The sequence below is a fragment of the Oncorhynchus gorbuscha genome, linkage group LG24 (genome assembly GCF_021184085.1).
Source record: "Oncorhynchus gorbuscha isolate QuinsamMale2020 ecotype Even-year linkage group LG24, OgorEven_v1.0, whole genome shotgun sequence".
NCBI classification, from domain to species: domain Eukaryota; kingdom Metazoa; phylum Chordata; class Actinopteri; order Salmoniformes; family Salmonidae; genus Oncorhynchus; species Oncorhynchus gorbuscha.
In genome coordinates, this window is record NC_060196.1 from 56593004 (window position 1) to 56619777 (window position 26774).

General features: G+C 46.7%; 1 protein-coding gene across 1 annotated transcript in view; it reads left to right on the plus strand.

Moving 5' to 3' along the window:
* Window positions 1-26774, plus strand: part of LOC124012274 (MAP7 domain-containing protein 1-like) — a 92200-nt gene that overhangs the window by 16945 nt on the left and 48481 nt on the right. The window contains exons 2-5 of the mRNA XM_046325739.1: window positions 21072-21152; window positions 21198-21774; window positions 22649-23160; window positions 25762-25830. Coding sequence (XP_046181695.1) covers window positions 21072-21152; window positions 21198-21774; window positions 22649-23160; window positions 25762-25830 — 1239 coding nt within the window. The remainder of the gene's footprint in view (window positions 1-21071; window positions 21153-21197; window positions 21775-22648; window positions 23161-25761; window positions 25831-26774) is intronic.

Sequence of the window (26774 nt, forward strand, 5' to 3'; positions counted from 1 at the left end):
TGATGGTGTTGGAGTTGTGCGTGGCCACACAGTTGTGGGTGAACAGCGAGTATAGGAGGGGACTAAGCACGTGCCCCTGAGGGGGCCCCAGTGTTGAGAGTTAGCGTGGTGGAGGTGTTGTTGCCTACCCTTACCACCTGGGGGCGGCCCGTCAGGAAGTCCAGGATCCAGTTGCAGAGGGCGGTGTTCAGTCCCATGGTCTTAAGCATTGGTGACAAGCTTTGAGGGGACAATGGTGTTGAACTTTGAGCTGTAGTCAATGAACATCGTTCTTACACAGGTATTCCTCTTATCTAGGTGGGTGAGGGCAGTGTGGAGTGCAATTGAGATTGCGTTGTCTATGAATCTGTTGGGGCGGTTTGCAAATTTGAGTGGGTTTCAAGGGTGTCTGGGATGATGGAGTTGATGTGTGCCATAACCAGTCTTTCAAAGCTCTTCATTATTACAGATGTGAGGGCAGTAGTCATTGTGGCATGAAGCCTTAAGAGTTCTTAGGAACAGGAATTATGGTGGTCAGTTGAAGACGTGAGGATTCCAGACTGGGACAAGGAGAGGTTGAAAATTCCAGTGAATATGCCTGCCGGTTGATCTGTGCATGCTCTGAGAACACACCCTGGGATACCGTACTGCCCTGAAGCCTTGCGAGGGATGTGCTCTGATTATGTAATGTTTGGGTTGCTAGACCTTCACGTTATATGCAACAATACGTCAACAACAACAACAACAACCACAGAGACACAAAAAAATGGACAAGTAATTTGTGTTTATTTCACAACCATTTGTGATAGTGGGTTGACCGTAACAGGGCTTCCTTCTGTTCCGTCACTTCATAACTCAATCGATGACCTTCTCCATCTCTATAATGACGCCACACTGTTTTTCCATTACTATGATTGAACCATGACTGATTGCCTGTCGAGGCTAAGTTGGCCTCCTGTGTCTCTGTGGTTTTGTGTGCGTCCCAAATAGCACCATATTCCCTATATAGTGCACTACTTTTAACCAGAGCTGAATGGGCCCTGGTAAAAAGGAGTGCACTACATAGGGAATGGAGTGTCATTTGGGACGTAGACTTTCTCTTTCCTTCCCGTCACGTCTTTTCCCTGGCAGCTTCAGGAACAAGGTCACCTCCTGTCACCTCCTGTCACCTCCTGTCTGTTCCAGGAAAACAGTGAAACACTCGCCGGCTGCCTCCTCTGTCCTCCACTCTCCTCCTCTGTCCTCCACTGTCCTCCTCTCCTCCTCTGTCCTCCACTCTGTCCCCCACTGTCCTCCTCTGTCCTCCACTGTCCTCCTCTCCTCCTCTGTCCTCCACTGTCCTCCACTCTCCCCCACTGTCCTCCACTCTCCCCCTCTGTCCTCCTCTGTCCTCCACTGTCCTCCTCTGTCCTCCTCTGTCCTCCTCTGTCCTCCTCTCTCCCCCACTGTCCTCCTCTGTCCTCCACTCTCCTCCTCTGTCCCCCTCTGTCCTCCACTCTCCTCCTCTGTCCCCAACTGTCCTCCTCTCTCCCCCACTGTCCTCCTCTCTCCCCCACTGTCCTCCTCTCTCCTCCTCTGTCCTCCTCTCCTCCTCTGTCCTCCACTGTCCTCCACTCCCCCCACTGTCCTCCACTCTCCCCCTCTGTCCTCCACTGTCCTCCTCTGTCCTCCTCTGTCCTCCTCTGTCCTCCTCTCTCCCCCACTGTCCTCCTCTGTCCTCCACTCTCCTCCTCTGTCCCCCTCTGTCCTCCACTCTCCTCCTCTGTCCCCAACTGTCCTCCTCTCTCCCCCACTGTCCTCCTCTCTCCCCCACTGTCCTCCTCTCTCCTCCTCTGTCCTCCTCTCTCCTCCTCTGTCCTCCTCTCTCCTCCACTGTCCTCTGTCCTCCTCTCTCCTCCTCTGTCCTCCTCTCTCCTCCTCTGTCCTCCTCTCTCCTCCTCCGTCCTCCTCTCTCCTCCACTGTCCTCTGTCCTCCTCTCTCCTCCTCTCTCCCCCACTGTCCTCCTCTCTCCTCCTCTATCCCCCACTGTCCTCCTCTGTCCTCCACTCTCCTCCTCTGTCCTCCTCTGTCCTCCACTGTCCTCCTCTCTCCTCCTCTGTCCTCCTCTCTCCTCCTCTGTCCTTGTAACGGTTTTCTAGGTGTGGTGAAGGAGAGTCGGACCAAACTGCAGCGTGTAGATTGCGATCCATGTTTAATGAACAAAAAAACGTAACACGAATCTAAAACACAAACACTACAAAACAAAGAACGTAACGAAAACCCGAAACAGCCTATACTAGGCAGCCTAAACTAACACAGACAGGAACAAGGACACTAAGGACAATCACCCACGACAAACTCAAAGAATATGGCTGCCTAAATATGGTTCCCAATCAGAGACAACGATAAACACCTGCCTCTGATTGAGAACCACTCCAGACAGCCATAGACTTTGCTAGATCACCCCACTAGCTACAATCCCAATACATACACACCAAAACCCCAAGACAAAACACACCACAATACAAAAACCCCATGCCACACCCTGGCCTGACCCAATACATGAAGATAAACACAAAATACTTCGACCAGGGCGTGACAGAACCTCCTCTGTCCTCCACTCTCCTCCTCTGTCCCCCACTGTCCTCCTCTGTCCTCCACTGTCCTCCTCTCTCCTCCTCTGTCATCCTCTCTCCTTCACTGTCCTCCTCTGTCCTCCTCTCTCCTCCTCTGTCCTCCTCTCTCCTCCACTGTCCTCCTCTGTCCTCCTCTGTCCCACACTCTCCTCCTCTGTCCTCCACTGTCGCCCACTCTCCTCCTCTGTCCCATACTCTCCTCCTCTGTCCTCCACTGTCATCCTCTCTCCTCCTCTGTCCTCCATTTTCTTTCCTGCAGAGATATCTTTAGATCTGATCATTTCCGCTGTGAATCATATGGGCTCTGCTGTGTTGTGTTGTTGTTGTGTTGACCCTTGACTCACTTCCCCCTCAGGCTTGTGCTGCTCTTTACACCCAACGACAGCCTTGTCAATTCAACGTGGCTATGCTTTTAAACACACACTCTGTTAATAGTTGTGTTTAGTTTCTCCCTCTTGAATGAATTGCACGTCAGTTCTTAAGTAGGGTCCTCTCATCTCATCTGGGTAATTAGTGTTGAGTATCTGTCAGATGTGTTAAAGCCTCTCAGTGGTCTATGTTAATATCATTAATCACTGCTTTTTATTAGGTCAAATACATGAATACTTTTGCATAAAGATGGAACACTTTGATAAAGTACTGATTGAATCATACTTGACTCCCAAGTTAGGTTGAGACAACACTGTGTCATACTTGACTAACTCCTGCCTAGTACGGTTGAGACAGCAGTGTGTGAAGTTAGGTTGAGACAACACTGTGTGATCAGCCATGTCGAGCAGTGAGACTGGCATGCCCTGCTGGCTTCACTTGTTACCTTTAAACATGCCCCCCCCCCCCGTCACCCTCCTCTCTACGCTCTGCCAAGCCACCATCATTCTGCTAGCTCTGCTCTCTGCTAGCTCTGCTCTCTGCTTGCTCTGCTCTCTGCTAGCTCTGCTCTCTGCTAGCTCTGGTCTCTGCTAGCTCTGCTCTCTGCTAGCTCTGCTCTCTGCTAGCTCTTGTCTCTGCTAGCTCTGCTCTCTGCTAGCTCTGCTTTCTGATCTCTGCTCTGCTCTCTACAGTATTCCCTACTTAGTCCCAAAACACAGCAGTGTCAGCAGTCATTACTCTGGCAGCAGCAGCTTTAGCTAGTTTCCATGAAGCAGCATAGCTAATGAGTATTGACTGTGTTTATGAGATCTGAATAAATGTTTCTCATGTTTCTCATTGGTGTAAAACATCGATACAGTTACAAATCGTGATATTATTTTGGGATGATATTATAATCAATATTTCACGCCAAGTATCGATTTAGTAGTATCGCCAAGTATCGACACTAGGTAGCGTTAGCTAACGCTTGTCAGTTGTACCTGCTCCAAAACTCTGGTATTTTTGATCCTATAGCTTGATCTCCATCTTCATTTTCAATAGTGAGACACCATGTTTTCAGAACTTTTATTTCCCAGACTGATCAAAACTCTCTTCTCATGACCCTCTCCTGTCTCTCTGCAGCAGACATATCGTGAGCAATATGTTTGGAACGTTAAATCGCAGGATCCAATTGCAATAAATACAGAATCATGAGAATTGCAATGCATATCGTATCGGCACCTAAGTGTCATGATAATATCGTATTGTGAGGTCCCTGGCAATTCCCGATAGGTTGGGCCTGAACCAGAACGCGTGGATTATTTTCATGATTACTACTACTTGGGCAAACTTAGGCAGGAAATGCCAACAACAAACAGTGATCTATCGTATTAGTACATTAAAAAAACAAATAATGAAAGAAAAGCATTGTAATTTAGAATTTTCTAAAGTTAGTGTGGGAGAGGTGGAATACGTATTGTTATTGATCAATAATGACTAACCTCCTGGCATTGACAACTTAGATGAAAAGTTACTGAGGATGGTACTGACTATATGGCCACTCCTATTTGTCATGTCTTTAAATTGAGTCTAGAGGAAGGTGTTTTAACCTCAGGCCTGGAGGGAAGCAAAAGTTATTCCGCTACCCTATCATCTTGTTGCCAGCTCTTTGCAAACTGTTAGAAAAAATGGTGTTTGAACAAATACAATACTATTTTTCTGTAAACAAATTGACAACAGACTTTCAGCATGCTTATTGACAAGGGCACTCAACATGTACTGCACTGACAGAAATGACTAATGATTGGTTGAAAGAAATTGATAAGAGGAAAATTGTGGGATCTATACATTTAGATTTTAGTGCAGCCTTTGATATTATTGACCATAACCTGTTGTTGAGAACTTATATTTGATGGATTTTCAACCTCTGCCATATCGTGGATTCAGAGCTAAAGATCTAATAGAACTCAGAGGGTTTTCTTTAATGGAAGCCTCTCTAATGTCAAACATGTAAGTTGTGGTGTACCGCAGGGCAGCTTTCTAGGCCCTCTACTCTTTTCAATTTTTTACCAATGACCTGCCACTGGCATTAAACAAAGCCTGTGTGTCCATGATTCAACAATATACATGTTAGCAACCACAGCTAATGAAGTCACTGAAACTCTTAACAGTCAGTTTTCGAATGGGTGGCCAGTAATAAACTGGTCCTGAACATATCTTTTATTTACCTTTATTTAACTAGGCAAGTCAGTTAAGAACAAATTCTTATTTTCAATGACTGCCTAGGAACAGTCATCACAGTCAACATCTCTAAAACTAAGAGCATTGTATTTGGTACAAATAATTCCCTCAGCTCTAGACCTCAGCTCAATCTGGTAATGAATGGTGTGGCTGAACAAATTGAGGATACTAAATTAAATGGTGTTACCTTAGATTGTGAACCGCCAATGTCAAAACATATAGATTGAATGGTTGTAAAGACGGGGAGAGGTCTGTAATAAAGAGATGCTCTGCTTTTTTGACACACTCCAAAAAGCAAGTCCTCCAGTCGTGTGGTCAAATGCTGCAAAGAAAGACCTAGTTCAGCTGCAGCTGGCCCAGAACAGAGCGGCACGTCTTGCTCTTCGTTGTAGTCAGAGGGCTAATACAAATACTTTGCATGCCAGTCTGTCTTGGCTAAGAGTTGAGGAGAGACTGACTGCATCACTTCTTCATTTGATAAGAAACGTGGAGAAAATTCCAAATGGTTTGCATAGTCTACTTACACACAGCTCTGACACACACACAGCTCTGACATACACACTTACCCCACCAGACATGCCACCAGGGGTCGTTTCACCAAATCCAGAACATATTCATGAAAGCGTACAGTATTATATAGAGCCAGTATCGCATGGCACTCCCTTCCATCTCAAATTAACAGCAAACCTGGTTTAAAAAATAAATAAAGCAACACCTCACAGCACAATGCCACTCCCCTATCGGACCTAGACAGTTTGTGTATTGATATTTTATGTGTTCCATTTATAAAGATATATGTTGTTCTGAGCTGGTCTTGTCTATTAATGTGCTGTATTATATCATGTTTCATGTTCTGTGTGGACCCCAGGAAGAGTAGCTGCTTCTTTCACAACAGCTAATGGGGATCCTAATAAAATACCAAATAAAGTGGCGGTTTGAAAATTCGTCATTGGCTTTGATACTCTGATTGGTTAGCGACGATCCAATCGCTGACGACTTTGTTTTGTACAACGCTCCCTGTGCCTCTCGTCACCACAAACAACTTCAACGATGGCAGTCTCAGACGGAAGTATGTACAGTGGTGAACGACAGGGCAGCGGAGCAATTCGTCAGGCTAGGGATGTGCCACTCACATGGCCTGTTCTATTAGTTAGAACTTTGAAGTGGCTGTGATGAGCCATGGCATGTGTTCTTGCATAGTGTCACATACTTAGCATGTTTTGGTATTGCACATGTATCACAGCTTTGTATCTCACATGATTTACTGTACTTGGTATGACGCACAGCACGTGCTGTACACCCACATCTCAAGCTTTTATTCTGTTGTCACTCACGCATGCATGCATGCTGACACACATACACACACAGTACCAGTCAAAAGTTTGGACACCTACTCATTCAAGGGTTTTTCTTTATTTTTTACTATTTTCTACATTATAGAATAATAGTGAAGACATTACAACTATGAAATAACACGTATGGAATTACATTTACATTTACATTTAAGTCATTTAGCAGACGCTCTTATCCAGAGCTACTTACAAATTGGTGCGTTCACCTTATGACATCCAGTGGAGCAGCCACTTTACAATAGTGCATCTAAATCTTTTAAGGGGGGGGGTGAGAAGGATTACTTTATCCTATCCTAGGTATTCCTTAAAGAGGTGGGGTTTCAGGTGTCTCCGGAAGGTGGTGATTGACTCCGCTGTCCTGGCGTCGTGAGGGAGTTTGTTCCACCATTGGGGGGCCAGAGCAGCGAACAGTTTTGACTGGGCTGAGCGGGAACTGTACTTCCTCAGTGGTAGGGAGGCGAGCAGGTCAGAGGTGGATGTATCATGTAGTAACCAAAAAAAGTGTTAAACAAATCAAAATATATTTTATATTTGAGATTATTCAAAGTAGCCACCCTTTGCCTTGATGACAGCTTTGTACACTCTTGGCATTCTCTCTATCAGCTTCAACTGGAATGCTTTTCCAACAGTCTTGAAGGAGTTTCCACATATGCTGAGCACTTGTTGCCTGCTTTTCCTTCACTCTGCGGTTCAACTCATCCCAAACCATCTCAATTGGTTGAGATCGGGTAATTGTGGAGGCCAGGTCATCTGATGCAGCACTCCATCACTCTCCTTCTTGGTCAAATAGCCCTTACACAGCCTGGAGGTGTGTTGGGTCATTGTCCTGTTGAAAAACAAATGATTCTCCCACTAAGCGCAAACCAGATGGGATGGCGTATTGCTGCAGAATGCTGTGGTAGCCAAGCCTGTTAAGTGTGTCTTGAATTCTAAATAAATCAATGACAGTGTCACCAGCAAAGTACCATCACACCACCACCTCCATGCTTCACGGTGGGAACCACACATGCGGAGATCATCCGTTCACCTACTCTGCGTCTCACAAAGACGGCGGTTGAAACCAAAAGTGTCAAATTTTGACTCATCAGACCAAAGGACAGATTTCCACCAGTCCACCATGTTTCTTGGCCCAAGCAAGTCTCTTCTCCTTATTGGTGTCCTTTATTAGATGTTTCTTTGCAGCAATTAGACCATGAAGGCCCGATTCACGCAGTCTCCTCTGAACATTTGATGTTGAGACTAGAGGTCGACCGATTATGATTTTTCGACGCCGATACCAATACCGATTATTGGAGGACCATAAAAGCCGATGAATCGGCCCGATTTAAAAAAAAACATGTATTTGTAATAATGACAATTACAACAATACTGAATGAACACTTATTTTAACTTAATATAATACATCAATAAAATCCATTTAGCCTCAAGTAAATAATGAAACATGTTCAATTTGGTTTAAATAATGCAAAAACAAAGTGTTGGAGAAGAAAGTAAAAGTGCAATATGTTCCATGTAAAATGTGTGCCATGTAAGAAAGCTAATGTTTCAGTTCCTTGCTCAGAACATGAGAACATATGAAAGCTGGTGGTTCCTTTTAACATGAGTTTTCAATATTCCCAGGTAAAACGTTTTAGGTTGTAGTTATTACAGGAATTATAGGACTATTTCCCTCTATACCATTTGTATTTCATGAACCTTTGACAATTGGATGTTCGTATAGTCATTTTAGTATAGCCAGTGTAACAGTATAGCCTCTGTCCCTCTCCTCGCTCCTCCCTGGGCTCGAACCAGCAACACAACGACAATTAGCGCGCGCTAACTAGCTAGCCATTTCACTTCTGTTACACGAGCCTCATCTCGGGAGTTGATAGGCTTGAAGTCATAAACAGCGCAATGCTTGACGCACAACGAAGAGCTGCTGGCAAAATGCACGAAAGTGCTGTTTGAATGAATGTTTACGGGCCTGCTTCTGCCTACCACCGCTCAGTCAGATACTTTTATGCTCAGTCAGATTATATGCAACGGAGGACACGCTAGATAATATCTAGTAATATCATCAACCATGTGTAATTAACTAGTGATTATGATTGATTGTTTTTTATAAGATAAGTTTAATGCTAGCTAGCAACTTAACTTGGTCTACTGCATTCGCGTAACTCCTTGTGGAGTGCAACGAGAGAGAGGCAGGTCGTTATTGCGTTGGACTAGTTAAGTTTGCAAGATTGGATGTCTGTCTGTCTGTCTGTCCCGCTGTCTGTCTGTCCCGCTGTCTGTCTGTCCCGCTGTCCGTCCGTCTGTCCGTCCGTCCGTCTAAGGAGCCATGCCGAGGCGTCTTAGGGCAGGGCCCTGATCTCCCATTCAGCATGCTCATTCACAATACGGCTAACATTGTTTATATGAAAACAAATAGAAGGTAGTTGGAGCAACTGCTCCGCAATGCCACCCAGGACACGGTAGCATGTCAGCAGGAATTGGGTGTCTGCTGAATGATGTGAATGTGAGAATAGCCAAATCTGTAGATGTTTTTGTAAAGACGCAGTATATCTCCCCCTCTTTCTTTTCCTCGTTCTCTTAAACATCAACAAATTCAAATCCTATTATTTCTATCCAGTGTTATTTTCATGCAGGTACCCTTGTTTTCATTCCCATCATGCCCTGCACTAATGACAGCCCCTCTATGGAGGAAGTATGACATTATGATGAGGCCATGGTCTGTCAGCTTCCACGGTCTGGTCTGTCAGCCTCCACGGTCTGGTCTGTCAGCCTCCACGGTCTGGTCTGTCAGCCTCCACGGTCTGGTCTGTCAGCCTCCACGATCTGGTCTGTCAGCCTCCACGGTCTGGTCTGTCAGCCTCCACGGTCTGGTCTGTCAGCCTCCACGGTCTGGTCTGTCAGCTTCCACGGTCTGGTCTGTCAGCCTCCACGGTCTGGTCTGTCAGCCTCCACGGTCTGGTCTGTCAGCCTCCACGCCTCCATCTGGTCTGTCAGTCAGGTCTGGTCAGTCAGGCTCCACGGTCTGGTCTGTCAGCCTCCACGGTCTGGTCTGTCAGCCTCAACGGTCTGGTCTGTCAGCCTCCACGTTCTGGTCTGTCAGCCTCCACGGTCTGGTCTGTCAGACTCCACGGTCTGGTCTGTCAGCCTCCACGGTCTGGTCTGTCAGCCTCCACGGTCTGGTCTGTCAGCCTCCACGGTCTGCCCTGTCAGCCTCCATGGCTCCTATACAGTCACGATAACCAGTCTATTTTCTCCTTGTCTGCCTTCCAAATGGCCCCCTATTCAGTGCAATAGTTTTTTACTAAGACCCATTGGGCTCTGGTCCCTAGGAGCACAGTATAATAGGTAATAGGGTGCTATTTGAGACGCTGGCCCTGTCTACATGCCACGACAGCCATCTTGTATTGTTTGCCAACACTTCTGTCACTTTGAGTCTAATCATACGGGTGACTACAGAATGGGGAGAAAATGCTGAGTCATTGATGATCCATTTCTGATGAATGCTTTGCTTTACATTGTCTGTCTGTGTGACTGGGTAAGTTCACACTGGCTAAAAGCCTCGGTGGAGTCAGCCATCGTTCCAGAGGAGGTTCTGTAGCCAGCGCCCGTCTACAGTTTCCTGTTATAGTGGCAAAGCGGTCTAACCTTAGCACTCACATGAGACTCTGTAACCTCTCTGCTCTTAATGGAGGTGGATGGGGGATTTCCTACCATCAGTAGAAATCTTTGGCAAACAGTTTGTCAAACCTTAGACTATGTGGAATCAGCTGAGTGCTATCTGGCACGAAATGGCAGCAGATGGAGTGTGTATTCCATATTGGGCTTCCATGCTCCATATTAATGTAAGGTGTTGGTCCCGGTGCAGCATCTTCAGCTCTGTTATAGATCATGTGATCCTGGAAGAGAGTGACACAGGATCTGCGTCCCAATTGGCATCCTTTTCCCTATTTAGTGCACTCTTTTTTGACCAGGGCCAATAGGGCTCAAAAGTATTCAATGAAGGCAGAAATGTATTGAAGAAGTGGAGTGCTTTCTATAGCTATCATAGCTTTGAGAACCATGGCCCTGTAATTGAAAGACTGAGAAGGAATAGAGATTGGTGGTGTTGTTTTGGTGGTGTTGTTTAATGTGGTGGTGTTTTGGTGGTGTTTAATGGGGGGTTTGTTTTGGTGGTGGTGTTTAATGTGGTGTTTTGGTGGTGTTTAATGGGGGGTTTGTTTTGGTGGTGTTGTTTAATGTGGTGGTGTTTTGGTGGTGTTTAATGGGGGTTTGTTTTGGTGGTGGTTTTAATGGGTGGTGTTTTTGGGGTGTTTAATGGGGGGTTTGTTTTGGTGGTGTTGTTTAATGTGGTGGTTTTGGTGGTGGTGTTTAATGGGGTGTTTTGGTGGTGTTTAATGGGGTGTTTAATGTGGTGTTTAATGGGGTGTTTTGGTGGTGTTTAATGGGGTGTTTAATGGGGTGTTTATGGTGGTGGTGTTTTGGTGGTGTTGTTTAATGTGGTGGTTTGGTGGTGTTTAATGGGGTGTTTGATGTGGTGTTTAATGTGGTGTTTAATGGGGTGCTTTGGTGGTGGTGTTTAATGCGGGATTTAATGGGGTGTTTTGGTGGTGTTTAATGGGGTGTTTAATGTGGTGTTTAATGTGGTGTTTAATGGGGTGTTTAATTGGGTGTTTAATGTGGTGCTTTGGTGGTGGTGTTTTATGGGGTGTTTAATGGGGTGTTTTGGTGGTGGTGTTTAATGTGGTGTTTTGGTGGTGTTTAATGGGGTGTTTTACTGGTGTTTAATGGGGTGTTTAATGTGGTGTTTAATGGGGTGTTTTGGTGGTGGTGTTTAATGGGGGTTTAATGGTGGTGTTTTGGTGGTGTTTAATGTGGTGTTTAATGTGGTGTTTAATGGGGTGTTTAATGTGGTGTTTAATGGGGTGTTTAATGGGGTGTTTTGGTGGTGGTGTTTAATGGGGTGTTTTGGTGGTGGTGTTTTGGGGTGTTTAATGTGGTGTTTTGGTGGTGGTGTTTAATGGGGTGTTTAATGTGGTGTTTTGGTGGTGGTGTTTAATGGGGTGTTTAATGTGGTGTTTTGCTGGTGTTTAATGGGGTGTTTTGGTGGTGTTTAATGGGGTGTTTAATGTGGTGTTTTGCTGGTGTTTAATGGGGTGTTTTAGTCATTTAGCAGACACTTATCCAGAGCACCTCACAGGACCAATCTGGGTGAATTGCCTTCCTCAAGGGCACATCAACTGATTTTTCACCTAGTCGGCTCGGAGATTCGAACCAGCAACCTTTTGGTTACTGGCCCAACACTATTAACCGCAAATCTACCTGCCGCCCGTGGAACATTTGACTGACTGACTGGACCCACTGAACTGTTGGTTTACTTGCTTTTGTTGCCTGCCATAGACTGTGTTGTCTGCTGTAGAAAGTGTTGTCTGCTGTAGAAAGTGTTGTCTGCTGTAGAAAGTGTTGTCTACTGTAGAAAGTGTTGTCTGCTGTAGAAAGTGTTGTCTGCTGTAGAAAGTGTTGTCTGCTGTAGAAAGTGTTGTTTGCTGTAGAAAGTGTTGTCTACTGTAGAAAGTGTTGTCTGCTGTAGAAAGTGTTGTCTACTGTAGAAAGTGTTGTCTGCTGTAGAAAGTGTTGTCTGCTGTAGAAAGTGTTGTCTGCTGTAGAAAGTGTTGTCTGCTGTAAACTGTGTGGTCTGCCGTACCCGTAGACGGTGTTGTCTGCTGTAGAAAGTGTTGTCTGCCATAGAAAGTGTTGTCTGCTGTAGAAAGTGTGGTCTGCCGTAGAAAGTGTTGTCTGCTGTAAACTGTGTTGTCTGCTGTAGAAAGTGTTGTCTGCCGTAGAAAGTGTTGTCTGCTGTAGAAAGTGTTGTCTGCTGTAGAAAGTGTTGTCTGCTGTAGAAAGTGTTGTCTGCCAGAGAAAGTGTTGTCTACTGTAGAAAGTGTTGTCTGCTGTAAACTGTGTTGTCTGCTGTAAACTGTGTTGTCTGCTGTAGAAAGTGTTGTCTGCTGTAGAAAGTGTTGTCTGCCGTAGAAAGTGTTGTCTGCTGTAGAAAGTGTTGTCTGCTGTAGAAAGTGTTGTCTGCCGTAGAAAGTGTTGTCTGCCGTAGAAAGTGTTGTCTGCTGTAGAAAGTGTTGTCTGCTGTAGAAAGTGTTGTCTGCTGTAAACTGTGTGGTCTGCCGTACCCGTAGACGGTGTTGTCTGCTGTGTACACACACACACACACTGAGGGCAGCTCTCTTGAGGCCCTCACTGGGAAGTGGAGGCATTTGTGTTTCCGGAGTGCAGGCAGCCCCTGTGACCATGTTATCATCCTTGACCACATGCACGCATGTGCACACACACATACAGTACACACACACTGAGACACATGGGAACTCACATACCAGGGATGCCTGAGGTTGGCCTTACCCAGATCTAGTATGCTGAGGTTCCCCTACCTATCACCCTACATTTACCTATCTCCATTTACCTATCTCCATCCTTCCCTCCCTACCTATCTCCCACCCTCCCTCCCTACCTATCTCCCTCCATCCACCTTATGACTCCAGTGGAACCCTCACCTATCTCCCTCCCTCCCTAAATCTTAAAGGGGGGTACCTAATCTCCCTCCCTCCTCCCTCCTTCCCTACCTATCTTTCCCTCCCTCCCACAGGTGACAGACCCTAAATGACTCCGCACACCTGGCACGTGAGGGAGTTTGTTCCACCATTGGGGGGCCAGAGCAGCGAACAGTTTTGACTGGGCTGGGCTGAGCGAGAACTGTACTTCCTCAGTGGTAGGGAGGCAGCAGGCCAGAGGTGGATGAACAGCCCCTTCACAGGCTCTGACCTGTTTCCCATTTCCAGCACATTGTAGCTGGACAGCTGGAAAGCCCCTGTGCTCCATTTCCAGCACATTGTAGCTGGACAGCTGGAAAGCCCCTGTGCTCCATTTCCAGCACATTGTAGCTGGACAGCTGGAAAGCCCCTGTTCTCCAATTCCAGCACATTGTACCTGGACAGCTGTTTAAGCCCCAGCTCCAATTCCAGCAAAGCACCCATTGTAACATGATGCTGGAAAGCCCCTGTGCTCCAATTCCAGCACTGTCCCAGTTTAAGCCATTGCATAGGGCAGTGCCCATTCCTCCAAACATAACAATGGAGAATTGAAACAGTTACATTTGCAGTGTTACATAACCAGGGGACATTTCTTCCTAGCCGGTAAAAAGTATGATCCTTGTTGTGTCAATACTCACGTGCTTCAACGTTCCACCTAATAGCCTATAGTTCTGTTGTCTTTTCAGTATTTCTCTCGTGTGTTTTTGTTCCGTCAGAACATGCTTCCAGTCTCTATTTCCCAAGGTACCCTCCCTATCTCCTCCCTCCCATGTCTCCCTGGATGAAAACACTTGACCTTCTCTGTTGGATGCACCATGCTCCTAGAAGCTCGTCTATTTTTAACTACTGTGTCTGTCATAGTGGCTGCAGAAACCTGAGATGACCGACTGCAGAGGGGAGCGGAATGGATGGAGGGAGGGAGGGAGGGGGTAGATCTGCCAGATCCGTGTCTGTGTGTTAATTGGGGACCTCTAACATGAATGGGCCTAGTTGATGAGACGTGTTGGCTAGACTGGTGACATAGAGTACAGTATGTATGCTCATAGAGTACAGTATGTATGCTCATAGAGTACAGTATGTATGCTCATAGAGTACAGTATGTATGCTCATAGAGTACAGTATGTATGCTCATAGAGTACAGTATGTATGCTCTAAGGGTTTTACTGACAGAATGTTCCTTGTCTCTGACAGAATTTCCTCTCTGTCTCTAACAGAATGTTCCTCTCTGTCTCTAATAGAATGTTCTCCATTTCCAGCTGTCTCTGACAGAATGTTCCCCTGTCTCCAATTCCAGAATTGTTCCTGGACAGTCTCTAATAGCAATGTTCCTCTGTCTCTAATTCCAGAATGTTCATTGTGCTGGACAGAATGTTCCCTGTGCTCTAATAAATTCCAGCACTGTCCCTAGTAGAATGTTCCATTGCAATAGAATGCACCTCTCTGTCATGGCTTTATGGAGAATTGATAATGTAATAAATTTGCAGTGTTACTGACAGAATTTCTTCCTAGCTCGGTAAAAGAATGTTCCTCTAATGTTGTGTCAATACTCACGTGCTTGACAGAATGTTCCACCTGTCCTGATAGTTCTGTTGTCTCTTCAGAATGTTCCTCTCTGTCTCTGACAGAATGTTCCTTTGTCTCTAATAGAATGTTTCCTGTCTCTGATAGAATTTCCTCTCTGTCTCTAATAGAATGTTCCTCTCTGTCTCTGATAGAATGCTTCCAGTTCCTCTCTGTCTCTATGGATGTTCACTCCTTCTCTGTCTCTGACAGAATGTTCCTCTCTGTCTCTTTTTAACTACTGTGTCTGTCAGAATGTTCTGCAGAAACTCTGAGATGACCGACTGCAGATAGAATGTTCAGAATGGATGGAGGGAATGGAGGGGGTGTCTCTGACAGATCCGTGTCTGTGTGTTAATTGAATGACCTCTAACATGAATGGGCCTAGTTGATGAGAGAATGTTCCTCTCCGACTGGTGACATAGAGTACAGTATGTATGCTCATAGAGTACAGTATGTATGCTCATAGAGTACAGAATGTTGCTCATAGAGTACAGTATGTTCCTGCTCATAGAGACAGTATGTATGCTCATAGAGTACAGTATGTATGCTCATAGAGTACAGTATGTATGCTCTAAGGGTTTTGACAGAATGTTCCTCTCTGTCTCTGACAGAATGTTCCTCTCTGTCTCTAATAGAATGTTCCTCTCTGTCTCTAATAGAATGTTCCTCTCTGTCTCTGATAGAATGTTCCTCTCTGTCTCTAATAGAATGTTCCTCTCTGTCTCTGACAGAATGTTCCTCTCTGTCTCTAATAGAATGTTCCTCTCTGTCTCTGACAGAATGTTCCTCTCTGTCTCTGACAGAATGTTCCTCTCTGTCTCTAACAGAATGTTCCTCTCTGTCTCTAATAGAATGTTCCTCTCTGTCTCTGACAGAATGTTCCTCTCTGTCTCTGACAGAATGTTCCTCTCTGTCTCTGACAGAATGTTCCTCTCCGTCTCTGACAGAATGTTCCTCTCTGTCTCTGACAGAATGTTCCTCTCTGTCTCTGACAGAATGTTCCTCTCCGTCTCTAATAGAATGTTCCTCTCTGTCTCTGACAGAATGTTCCTCTCCGTCTCTGACAGAATGTTCCTCTCTGTCTCTGACAGAATGTTCCTCTCCGTCTCTGACAGAATGTTCCTCTCCGTCTCTGACAGAATGTTCCTCTCTGTCTCTGACAGAATGTTCCTCTCTGTCTCTGACAGAATGTTCCTCTCCGTCTCTGTCTGTTCCATTTTGGGTGATGTCATCATTATGTTTGTTTCGGTTCTCTTTATGTGCCTTGTCCTTCTCCTTAATCCACTTTTGGTTCCCCCCAAGTCCCAACCCTCAACGTCATTAAAGGCCACACGAAAACAAACAATCACACCCAAATACTTATTACTCTAATAACCCTATAATACAGTCTCAGACTGTTACTTATTACTCTAATAACCCTATAATACAGTCTCAGACTGTTACTTATTACTCTAATAACCCTATAATACAGTCTCAGACTGTTACTTATTACTCTAATAACCCTATAATACAGTCTCAGACTGTTACTTATTACTCTAATAACCCTATAATACAGTCTCAGACTGTTACTTATTACTCTAATAACCCTATTATACAGTCTCAGACTGTTACTTATTACTCTAATAACCCTATTATACAGTCTCAGACTGTTACTTATTACTCTAATAACCCTATAATACAGTCTCAGACTGTTACTTATTACTCTAATAACGCTATAATACAGTCTCAGACTGTTACTTATTACTCTAATAACCCTATAATACAGTCTCAGACTGTTACTTATTACTCTAATAACCCTATAAAACAGTCTCAGACTGTTACTTATTACTGTAATAACCCTATAAAACAGTCTCAGATGGTGACTTATTACTGTAATAACCCTATAAACAGTCTCTGACTGTTACTTATTACGGTAACAACCCCATAAAACAATCTCAGACTGTTACTTATTACTGTAATAACCCTATAAAACAGTCTCAGACTGTTACTTATTACTGTAATAACCCTATAATACAGTCTCAGACTGTTACTTATTACTGTAATAACCCCATAAAACAGTCTCACACTCTGTCACCCTCCTTCCCTCTATTGCATGTCTAAGTTCCTGTTTCCTTGGAGAGATGTCACAATGGCTTCTATTTTAGCGTTTGGAAAAACAGATATTAAGTACTGTATGTAAAAAATATTATTATTATATATATTTTTTAAATAAGATCATAAGATTTTTATTTGACCTTTATTTAACTAGGCAAGTCAGTTCAGAACAAATTCGTATTTACAATGACGGCCAAAATAAAAACTAAGACAGTCAGGTAGAATCTAAAATTCCCCAAATGTCATGGCATGGGGCCTGTCATGCCAAATAATGTCCCCCAGCCAAAAGGGGGACACTATTTGGCATGACAGGCCCCCAATGATTTAGTTTGAGCAACTCCAGTAGCATAAGTAAGGATGTTTTATTGTCATATAGGGACAACTAATAACTAATTCTCCCTCCCTCCCACACACACACATTCTGGAAAGTCCCCAGACTAGTACAGCTGAGTTGTGTTAACATAACACACTACAACACAGTTCCTAACCAGATCAAGAGGGGTCTTATTTTTCTTCAGTACTTAGACACCCAGGCTACCTGTAATTAACCACTAGGCTACCTGTTATTAACCACTAGGCTACCTGTAATTAACCACTAGGCTACCTGTTATTAACCACTAGGCTACCTGTAATTAACCACTAGGTTACCTGTAATTACCCACTAGGCTACCTGTTATTAACCACTAGGCTACCTGTAATTACCCACTAGGCTACCTGTTATTAACCACTAGGCTACCTGTAATTACCCACTAGGCTACCTGTTATTAACCACTAGGCTACCTGTTATTAACCACTAGGCTACCTGTTATTAACCACTAGGCTACCTGTAATTACCCACTAGGCTACCTGTTATTAACCACTAGGCTACCTGTTATTAACCACTAGGCTACCTGTTATTAACCACTAGGCTACCTGTTATTAACCACTAGGCTACCTGTAATTAACCACTAGGCTACCTGTTATTAACCACTAGGCTACCTGTTATTAACCACTAGGCTACCTGTTATTAACCACTAGGCTACCTGTTATTAACCACTAGGCTACCTGTTATTAACCACTAGGCTACCTGTTATTAACCACTAGGCTACCTGTAATTAACCACTAGGCTACCTGTTATTAACCACTAGGCTACCTGTAATTAACCACTAGGCTACCTGTTATTAACCACTAGGCTACCTGTTATTAACCACTAGGCTACCTGTTATTAACCACTAGGCTACCTGTAATTAACCACTAGGCTACCTGTAATTAACCACTAGGCTACCTGTTATTAACCACTAGGCTACCTGCCATAACAAAATGTGTAGAATTACAAGAAACAAACTTTAAAACTGTACCATTTTATCTCCGCCCCATGGCAAAATGTGTAAAATTACAAGAAACAAACTTTAAAACTGTACCATTTTATCTCCGCCCCATGGCAAAATGTGTAGAATTACAAGAAACAAACTTTAAAACTGTATCACTTCATCTCCACCCCATGGCAAAATGTGTAGAATTGCAGGAAGTTAGCATTTAAACAGCAACATTTTCTCTCTGCGGCCAAGAGGAGGATGTCTAAAATGTGTGGTCGGAGACAGCGACGCCCACTATAGGTCCTGGTCAAAAGTAGTGCACTATGCAGGGAATAGAGTGCCATTTGGGATGTACACTTCTGATGAGAGGGATACGTTCTGTGAGCGTGAGTCAGCTAGCTGACCTGGAGCCCTTCACACCTATATCATTACATTACATTTACATTTAAGTCATTTAGCAGACGCTCTTATCCAGAGCGACATATCACTCAACAATATCCTTCTCTTTCTGTCTCTGTCTTTCTCTCTTCCTCTGTCTCTTACCTTCCGTTCTACCTTTTCTCTCTCTACCTCTTTCTTTTCCCTTTTAATCATTCACTATTTCTCTCCTCCCTCGTTTGACTGAACCTCCCCACTCTTTCTTTCTTTCTATCAATCAATCTCTCTCTCTCTCTCTCTCTCTCTCTCTCTCTCTCTCTCTCTCTCTCTCTCTCTCTCTCTCTCTCTCTCTCTCTCTCTCTCTCTCTCTCCTCTCCTGCTGTTCTGTACAGGTTATTGTGGGGGCGCGCAATTTTTATTCCCCCACCCCCCACCCCCACCCCCTCTCTCCTGCCGCGCATCATTCAGGCATATTGCAGTTTGCCACTGTGAGCAGCCGGGCACAAACAGCTGCTGAATAGCCCACAGAGACAGTACCAGAGGGGTCAGAGGTTAAGAAGAGATCAGAGCAGGCTTTGTTGGTGCATCTTATCGTTGATTTGAGATGTGTATATGTAACTTGACTTTGAATGTTACTGGTTATGTGATACTGTAAAGTAGCAGCCTGGTGGCATGGTGTCTCATTCCAATGGTCAGTGTGCATATGTTACATTCTGTCGACTCATACACCCCACACACCACCCCACACCACCCCACACACCACCCCACACCACCCCACACACCACCCCACACACCACCCCACACCACCCCACACACCACCCCACACACCACCCCACACACCACCCCACACCACCCCACACACCACCCCACACACCACCCCACACCACCCCACACACCACCCAACACCACCCCACACACCACCCCACACACCACCCCACACACCACCCCACACACCACCCCACACACCACCCCACACACCACCCCACACCACCCCACACACCACCCCACACACCACCCCACACCACCCCACACACCACCCCACACCACCCCACACACCACCCCACACACCACCCCACACCACCCCACACCACCCCACACAGCACCCCACACACCACCCCACACACCACCCCACACACACCCCACACCACCCCACACACCACCCCACACACCACCCCACACCACCCCACACCACCCCACACACCACCCCACACCACCCCACACCACCCCACACACCACCCCACACCACCCCACACACCACCCCACACCACCCCACACACCACCCCACACCACCCCACACACCACCCCACACACCACCCCACACACCACCCCACACCACCCCACACACCACCCCACACACCACCCCACACACCACCCCACACCACCCCACACACCACCCCACACACCACCCCACACCACCCCACACACCACCACACACTACCCCACACCCACACACACCCCACACACCACACCACACCACCCCACACACCACCCAACACCACCCCACACACCACCCCACACACCACCCCACACAGCACCCCACACACCACCCCACACACCACCCCACACCACCCCACACAGCACCCCACACACCACCCCACACACCACCACACACCACCCCACACCACCCCACACACCACCCCACACACCACCCCACACACCACCACACACCACCCCACACCACCCCACACACCACCCCACACACCACCCCACACACCACCCCACACACCACCCCACACACCAACCACCACCCCACCCCAGGAGTGTGACTGATGTGTGTGAATTGGATGAGAAGGAGATATTAATGGAGGGTAATGGGGAGTTTGGCTCTGCAGAACCGAAAGAGAAGGAGGAGGAGGAGGAGGGGGGGAGGAGGAGGGGGGAGGAGGAGAGGAGAAGGAGGAGTGTGACTGATGTGTGTGAATTGGATGAGAAGGAGATGTTAATGGAGGGTAATGGGGAGTTTGGCTCTGCAGAACCGAAAGAGAAGGAGGAGGAGGAGGAGGAGGAGGAGGAGGAGGGGGGGGGGAGGGGGGTGTGACTGATGTGCGTGAATTGGATGAGAAGGAGATGTTAATGGAGGGTAATGGGGAGTTTTGGGATAATGACAGCAGACAGTTCTTCCCAGTGAAGGTGGCCTGGGAGCAGAATGGGATGATGCTAGAGTTTGTTAGCATCACTAGTGCTAGCATCACGTCATCGTACTGGCTTGACAAGAAATGGAGTTAACATGTATAAAACTCTCCCAATTGTGTTCTGGGACAGGTGTTAGTAATGTTCAGATAATGTTGATATCAATCATGTGTAAATATTCCACTTGAAAAAGAAAAAGATACCCTCTCAATCTAGGAGCTCAGATGCAATAATGTAATAACCTGATAACCAACGTTTCAACAGACAAGCTGTCTTCATCAGGGTATAATGAGAAACACTGTGGGTCACTAGTTTATACAGTGTCAAAGAACACACACAGGTGTCTGTAATCATGGCCAGGTGTGGCCTGATATCATAAATATTCTATTTGCACAGGTAGATAGATATATTCCGATATTTTAGGAAATTAAACAAATATCTTGTCTTCAAACTTACTCTTTATGAATGTTTTATCTTTCTTCCAGGTATCTCCTCCACACCAGAGCCTTTGGACAACCAGAATGAAGACAAGAACATAGTGAAGGACCTTCTGACATCAGACCTCTCAGACCTCTCAGACCTCTCCCCAGACACGGAGTCCTGTCCCAAGACAGACCTCTCCCCAGACACGGAGTCCAGTCCCAAGACAGACCTCTCCCCAGACACGGAGTCCTGTCCCAAGACAGACCCCTCTACCAAGACAGACCTCTCCCCAGACACGGAGTCCTGTCCCAAGACAGACCCCTCTACCTCCCCAGACACGGAGTCCTGTCCCAAGACAGACCCCTCTACCAAGACAGACCTCTCCCCAGACACGGAGTCCTGTCCCAGACAGACCCCTCTACCAAGACAGACCTCTCCCCAGACACGGAGTCCTGTCCCAAGACAGACCCCTCTACCAAGACAGACCTCTCCCCAGACACGGAGTCCTGTCCCAAGACAGACCCCTCTACCAAGACAGACCTCTCCCCAGACACGGAGTCCTGTCCCAAGACAGACCCCTCTACCAAGACAGACCTCCCCCAGACACGGAGTCCTAAGACAGACCCCTCTAAAGACAGACCTCTCCCCAGACACGGAGTCCTGTCCCAAGACAGACCCCTCTACCAAGACAGACCTCTCCCCAGACACGGAGTCCTGTCCCAAGACAGACCCCTCTACCAAGACAGACCCCTCCCCAGACACGGAGTCCTGTCCCAAGACAGACCCCTACCAAGACAGACCTCTCCCCAGACACCAAGACAGACCCCTCTACCAAGACAGACCTCTCCCCAGACACGGAGTCCTGTCCCAAGACAGACCCCTCTACCAAGACAGACCCCTCCACCAAGACAGACCTCTCCCCAGACACGGAGTCCTGTCCCAAGACAGACCCCTCTACCAAGACAGACCTCTCCCCAGACACGGAGTCCTGTCCCAAGACAGACCCCTCTACCAAGACAGACCTCTCCCCAGACACGGAGTCCTGTCCCAAGACAGACCCCTCTACCAAGACAGACCCCTCTACCAAGACAGACCAGACACGGAGTCCTGTCCCAAGACAGACCCCTCTAAAGACAGACCTCTCCCCAGACACGGAGTCCTGTCCCAAGACAGACCCCTCTACCAAGACAGACCCCTCCCCAGACACGGAGTCCTGTCCCAAGACAGACCCCTCTACCAAGACAGACCTCTCCCCAGACACGGAGTCCTGTCCCAAGACAGACCCCTCTACCAAGACAGACCCCCCCAGACACGGAGTCCTGTCCCAAGACAGACAAGACAGACCTCTCCCCAGACACGGAGTCCTGTCCCAAGACAGACCCCTCTACCAAGACAGACCTCAGACACGAGTCCTGTCCCAAGACAGACCCCCCTACCAAGACAGACCTCTCCCCAGACACGGAGTCCTGTCCCAAGACAGACCCCTCTACCAAGACAGACCTCTCCCCAGACACGGAGTCCTGTCCCAAGACAGACCCCTCTACCAAGACAGACCCCCCAGACACGGAGTCCACCAAGACAGACCCCTCTACCACAGACCCCTCCAAGACAGACCTCTCCCCAGACACCCTGTCCCAAGACAGCCCCCTCTAAAGACAGACCCCTCCACCAAGACAGACCCGGAGTCTCCCACCAAGACAGACCCCTCCACCAAGACAGACCCCTCCACCAAGACAGACCCCTCCACCAAGACAGACCCCTCCACCAAGACAGACCCCTCCACCAAGACAGACCCCTCCACCAAGACAGACCCCTCCACCAAGACAGACCCCTCCACCAAGACAGACCCCTCCACCAAGACAGACCCCTCTACCAAGACAGACCCCTCTACCAAGACAGACCCCTCCACCAAGACAGACCCCTCTACCAAGACAGACCCCTCCACCAAGACAGACCCCTCTACCAAGACAGACCCCTCCACCAAGACAGACCCCTCCACCAAGACAGACCCCTCTACCAAGACAGACCCCTCCACCAAGACAGACCCCTCCACCAAGACAGACCCCTCCACCAAGACAGACCCCTCTACCAAGACAGATGCTAGACCAGGCACCCCTGGGTCTGGCACCAGCCCCCATCCCAAAAAAGGAGGTACATTATTCAACACGTGGCCTGTGCTCAGAACAGCTCTGAGACCCACTGAGAGACATACTGTAACCAGGAAGATAAGGAAATAGCATGGGGTTGGACATCCAGTGTGAGGTGTACAGTTTGGTAGCTGTTGAAGCTAGTTGTCATGTGAGGGGAGAACCATTCAGGCATTCATGTCTGTGGACGGGTGAAAGGTTCCTCAGACTAATCTAATGGATCTTCAGCCATTACAGACTCAATCAGACAGATGGCAGTGGGTGAACTACACATCTTCATTTGTTAGGGGAGTGGTGGACAGTATAGAGGGGGAGGGACGAGAGCCTTGTGTTGGGACAGGACTTTCAGGCTTAGGGAGTTTCCCTAAACCTTCCCCAGCATATCTCTCCAGACACCAGCCTTGTCTCTCCAGACTCCAGGTTTGTCTCTCCAGACACCAGGTTTGTCTCTCCAGACACCAGGTTTGTCTCTCCAGACTCCAGGTTTGTCTCTCCAGACTCCAGGTTTGTCTCTCCAGACTCCAGGTTTGTCTCTCCAGACTCCAGGTTTGTCTCTCCAGACTCCAGGTTTGTCTCTCCAGACTCCAGGTTTGTCTCTCCAGACACCAGGTTTGTCTCTTCAGACTCCAGCCTTGTCTCTCCAGACTCCAGCCCAGGGCTGTGAGACGCCTGTCCTGGCTGTGAGACGCCAGTACAGGAATTCACCCTTTGATTGTGGTGGTGGGAGGAAAGAGTTGTTGCTATAGTGACGGCCGCAGCTCTTGCTGCAAGGCCCTCTCAGGTTGGCGGCATACATATGACATAGCATGGGGCTCCAGAAAGAAGACCCAGGGCCCCGTTTCCAATGCAGACATATTTTAGGCCTAGGCTGAAACAGGATCTGAAATTAATATAAATATCCTTCATCTTATGTTTGTGTTTATCAAAGAGGGTCAGGGAGAACGTTGATAATTGCTGCAGACAGGGAATTCAGAAGAATACATGGCCGCATCCTAAATGGACCCCTGATTCCCTATAATAGTGCACAACTTTTGGTCAACGGAAGGGCACTATATATGGAATAAGGTGCCGTTTGGAACGCACACATGAATGAATGAGTTCCCTTCTGGTTCACACAACACTGTGCAACTATTGAGTGAATTCCATTATAGCACCGCAGCAGGAGATGTCACTTCCTGTCCTTCATCGTGAATATACACTACCGTTCAAATGTTTTGGGTCACTTAGAAATGTCCTTGTTTTTGAAACAAAAGTACATTTTTTTGTCCATTAAAATAACATCAAATTGATCAGAAATACAGTGTAGACATTGTCAATGTTGTAATGTCTATTGTAGCTGGAAGCGGCTGATTTTTAATCTACATAGTCGTACAGAGGCCCATTATCAGTAACCATCACTCCTGTGTTCCTATGGGACCTTGTGTTAGCTAATCCAAGTTTAACATTTCAAAAGGATAATTGATCATTAAAAAAACAATTTAGCAATTATGTTAGCACAGATGAAAACTGTTGATATGATTAAAGAAGCAACAAAACTGGCCTTCTTTAGACTAGTTGAGTATCTGGCGCATCAGCATTTGTGGGTTCGATTACAGGCTCAAAATGGCCAGAAACAAAGACATTTCTTATGAAACCCATCAGTCTATTCTTGTTCAGAGAAATTAAGGCTATTCCATACGAGAAATTGCCAAGAAACTGAAGATCTTGTATAGCGCTGTGTACTACTCCCTTCACAGAACAGCACAAACTGGCCCTAACTAGAATAGAAAGAGGAGTGGGAGGCCCTGGTGCACAACTGAGCAAGAGGACAAGTACATTAGAGTGTCTAGGTTGAGAAACAGACACCTCACAAGTCATCAGCTGGCAGTTTGTCATTTTAAAAGGCTGCAAGTTTATCATTTTAAAAGGCTAATTAGAAAGCCCTTCATTAAGTAGTACCTGCAAAACATCAGTCTCAACGTCAACAGTGAAGAGGCGACTCCGGGATGCTGGCCTTCTAGGCAGAGTTCCTCTGTCCAGTGTCTGTATTCTTTTGCCAATCTTAATCTTTTATTTTTATTGGCCAGTCTGAGATATGGCTTTTTCTTTGCAACTCTGCATAGAAGGCCAGCATCTTCACTGTTGACGTTGAGACTGATGTTTTGCAGGTACTATTTAATGAAGGGCTTTCTAATTAGCCTTTTAAAATGATCAACTTGCACAGCGTGTCATTGGAACACAGGAGTGATGTTGCGGATCATGGTCCTCTGTTCGTCTATGTAGATATTCCATTAAAAATCAGCTGTTTCCAGCTACAATAGTCATTTACAACATTAACAATGTCTACACTGTATTTCTGATCAATTTTATCTGATTTTAATGGGCAAAGAAATGTGCTTTCCTTTCAAAAACAAGGACATTTCTAAGTGACCCCAAACTTTTGAACGGTAGTGTGTGTATGACATCACTCCGTAGTTTAGAATTGATGCAGGAATTGTTTCAACTACGTGACCACTCTCATACTAGTACACGCTACATGACAGGTGTGATCAGCTGTTTGGTGCATTAATATTTTAGGTCAAAATAAATGTATATCTGATGCATAGTTGTTTTTTTCTCTGCCTAGATGGGTTGACGACAGAGCAACGACAGAAGCTGGCTAAGGAGCGGAGGGAGGAGAGGGCCAAATACATTGGTAAGCCCTAAAGGAAAATAAGCTATAGAGAAATGTGTTTTCTGTTATCATGTGTGACATGTTGGGCTTGTCTGGTATGGAGGCCAAAGAGACTCAGCTAGTCATGTCTAGGGAAGCGTCCAAAACGGCACCCTATCCCAGGGCCCTGGTCAAAAGTAGTGCACTATAAAGGGAATAGGGTGCCATTTGGGTTCCTGACACAAGGCAGAGCTATAGAAGGTATGGAATAAACCAATAGACACTGTAACCTTCAATATGTTGTATTACACTACCCTGAACCGTCCGCCTGTCTTTAACCATTGGCCTCTCTTACATTGTATTACTCTGCCATGGGTGTTCTGCCATGGGGGTTCTGTCATGAGGGTTCTGTCATGGGGGTTCTGCCATGAGGGTTCTGTCATGAGGGTTCTGTCATGGGGGTTCTGTCATGAGGGTTCTGTCATGGGGGTTCTGCCATGAGGGTTCTGTCATGAGGGTTCTGTCATGGGGGTTCTGTCATGATGGTTCTGTCATGAGGGTTCTGCCATGAGGGTTCTGCCATGGGGGTTCTGCCATGAGGGTTCTGTCATGAGGGTTCTGCCATGAGGGTTCTGTCATGAGGGTTCTGTCATGGGGTTCTGTCATGAGGGTTCTGTCATGGGGGTTCTGTCATGAGGGTTCTGTCATGGGGGTTCTGTCATGGGGGTTCTGTCATGAGGGTTCTGTCATGAGGGTTCTGTCATGAGGGTTCTGTCATGGGGGTTCTGTCATGGGGGTTCTGCCATGAGGGTTCTGTCATGAGGGTTCTGTCATGAGGGTTCTGTCATGAGGGTTCTGTCATGGGGGTTCTGTCATGGGGGTTCTGCCATGAGGGTTCTGTCATGAGGGTTCTGTCATGGGGGTTCTGTCATGGGGGTTCTGTCATGGGGGTTCTGTCATGGGGGTTCTGCCATAGAGGGTTCTGT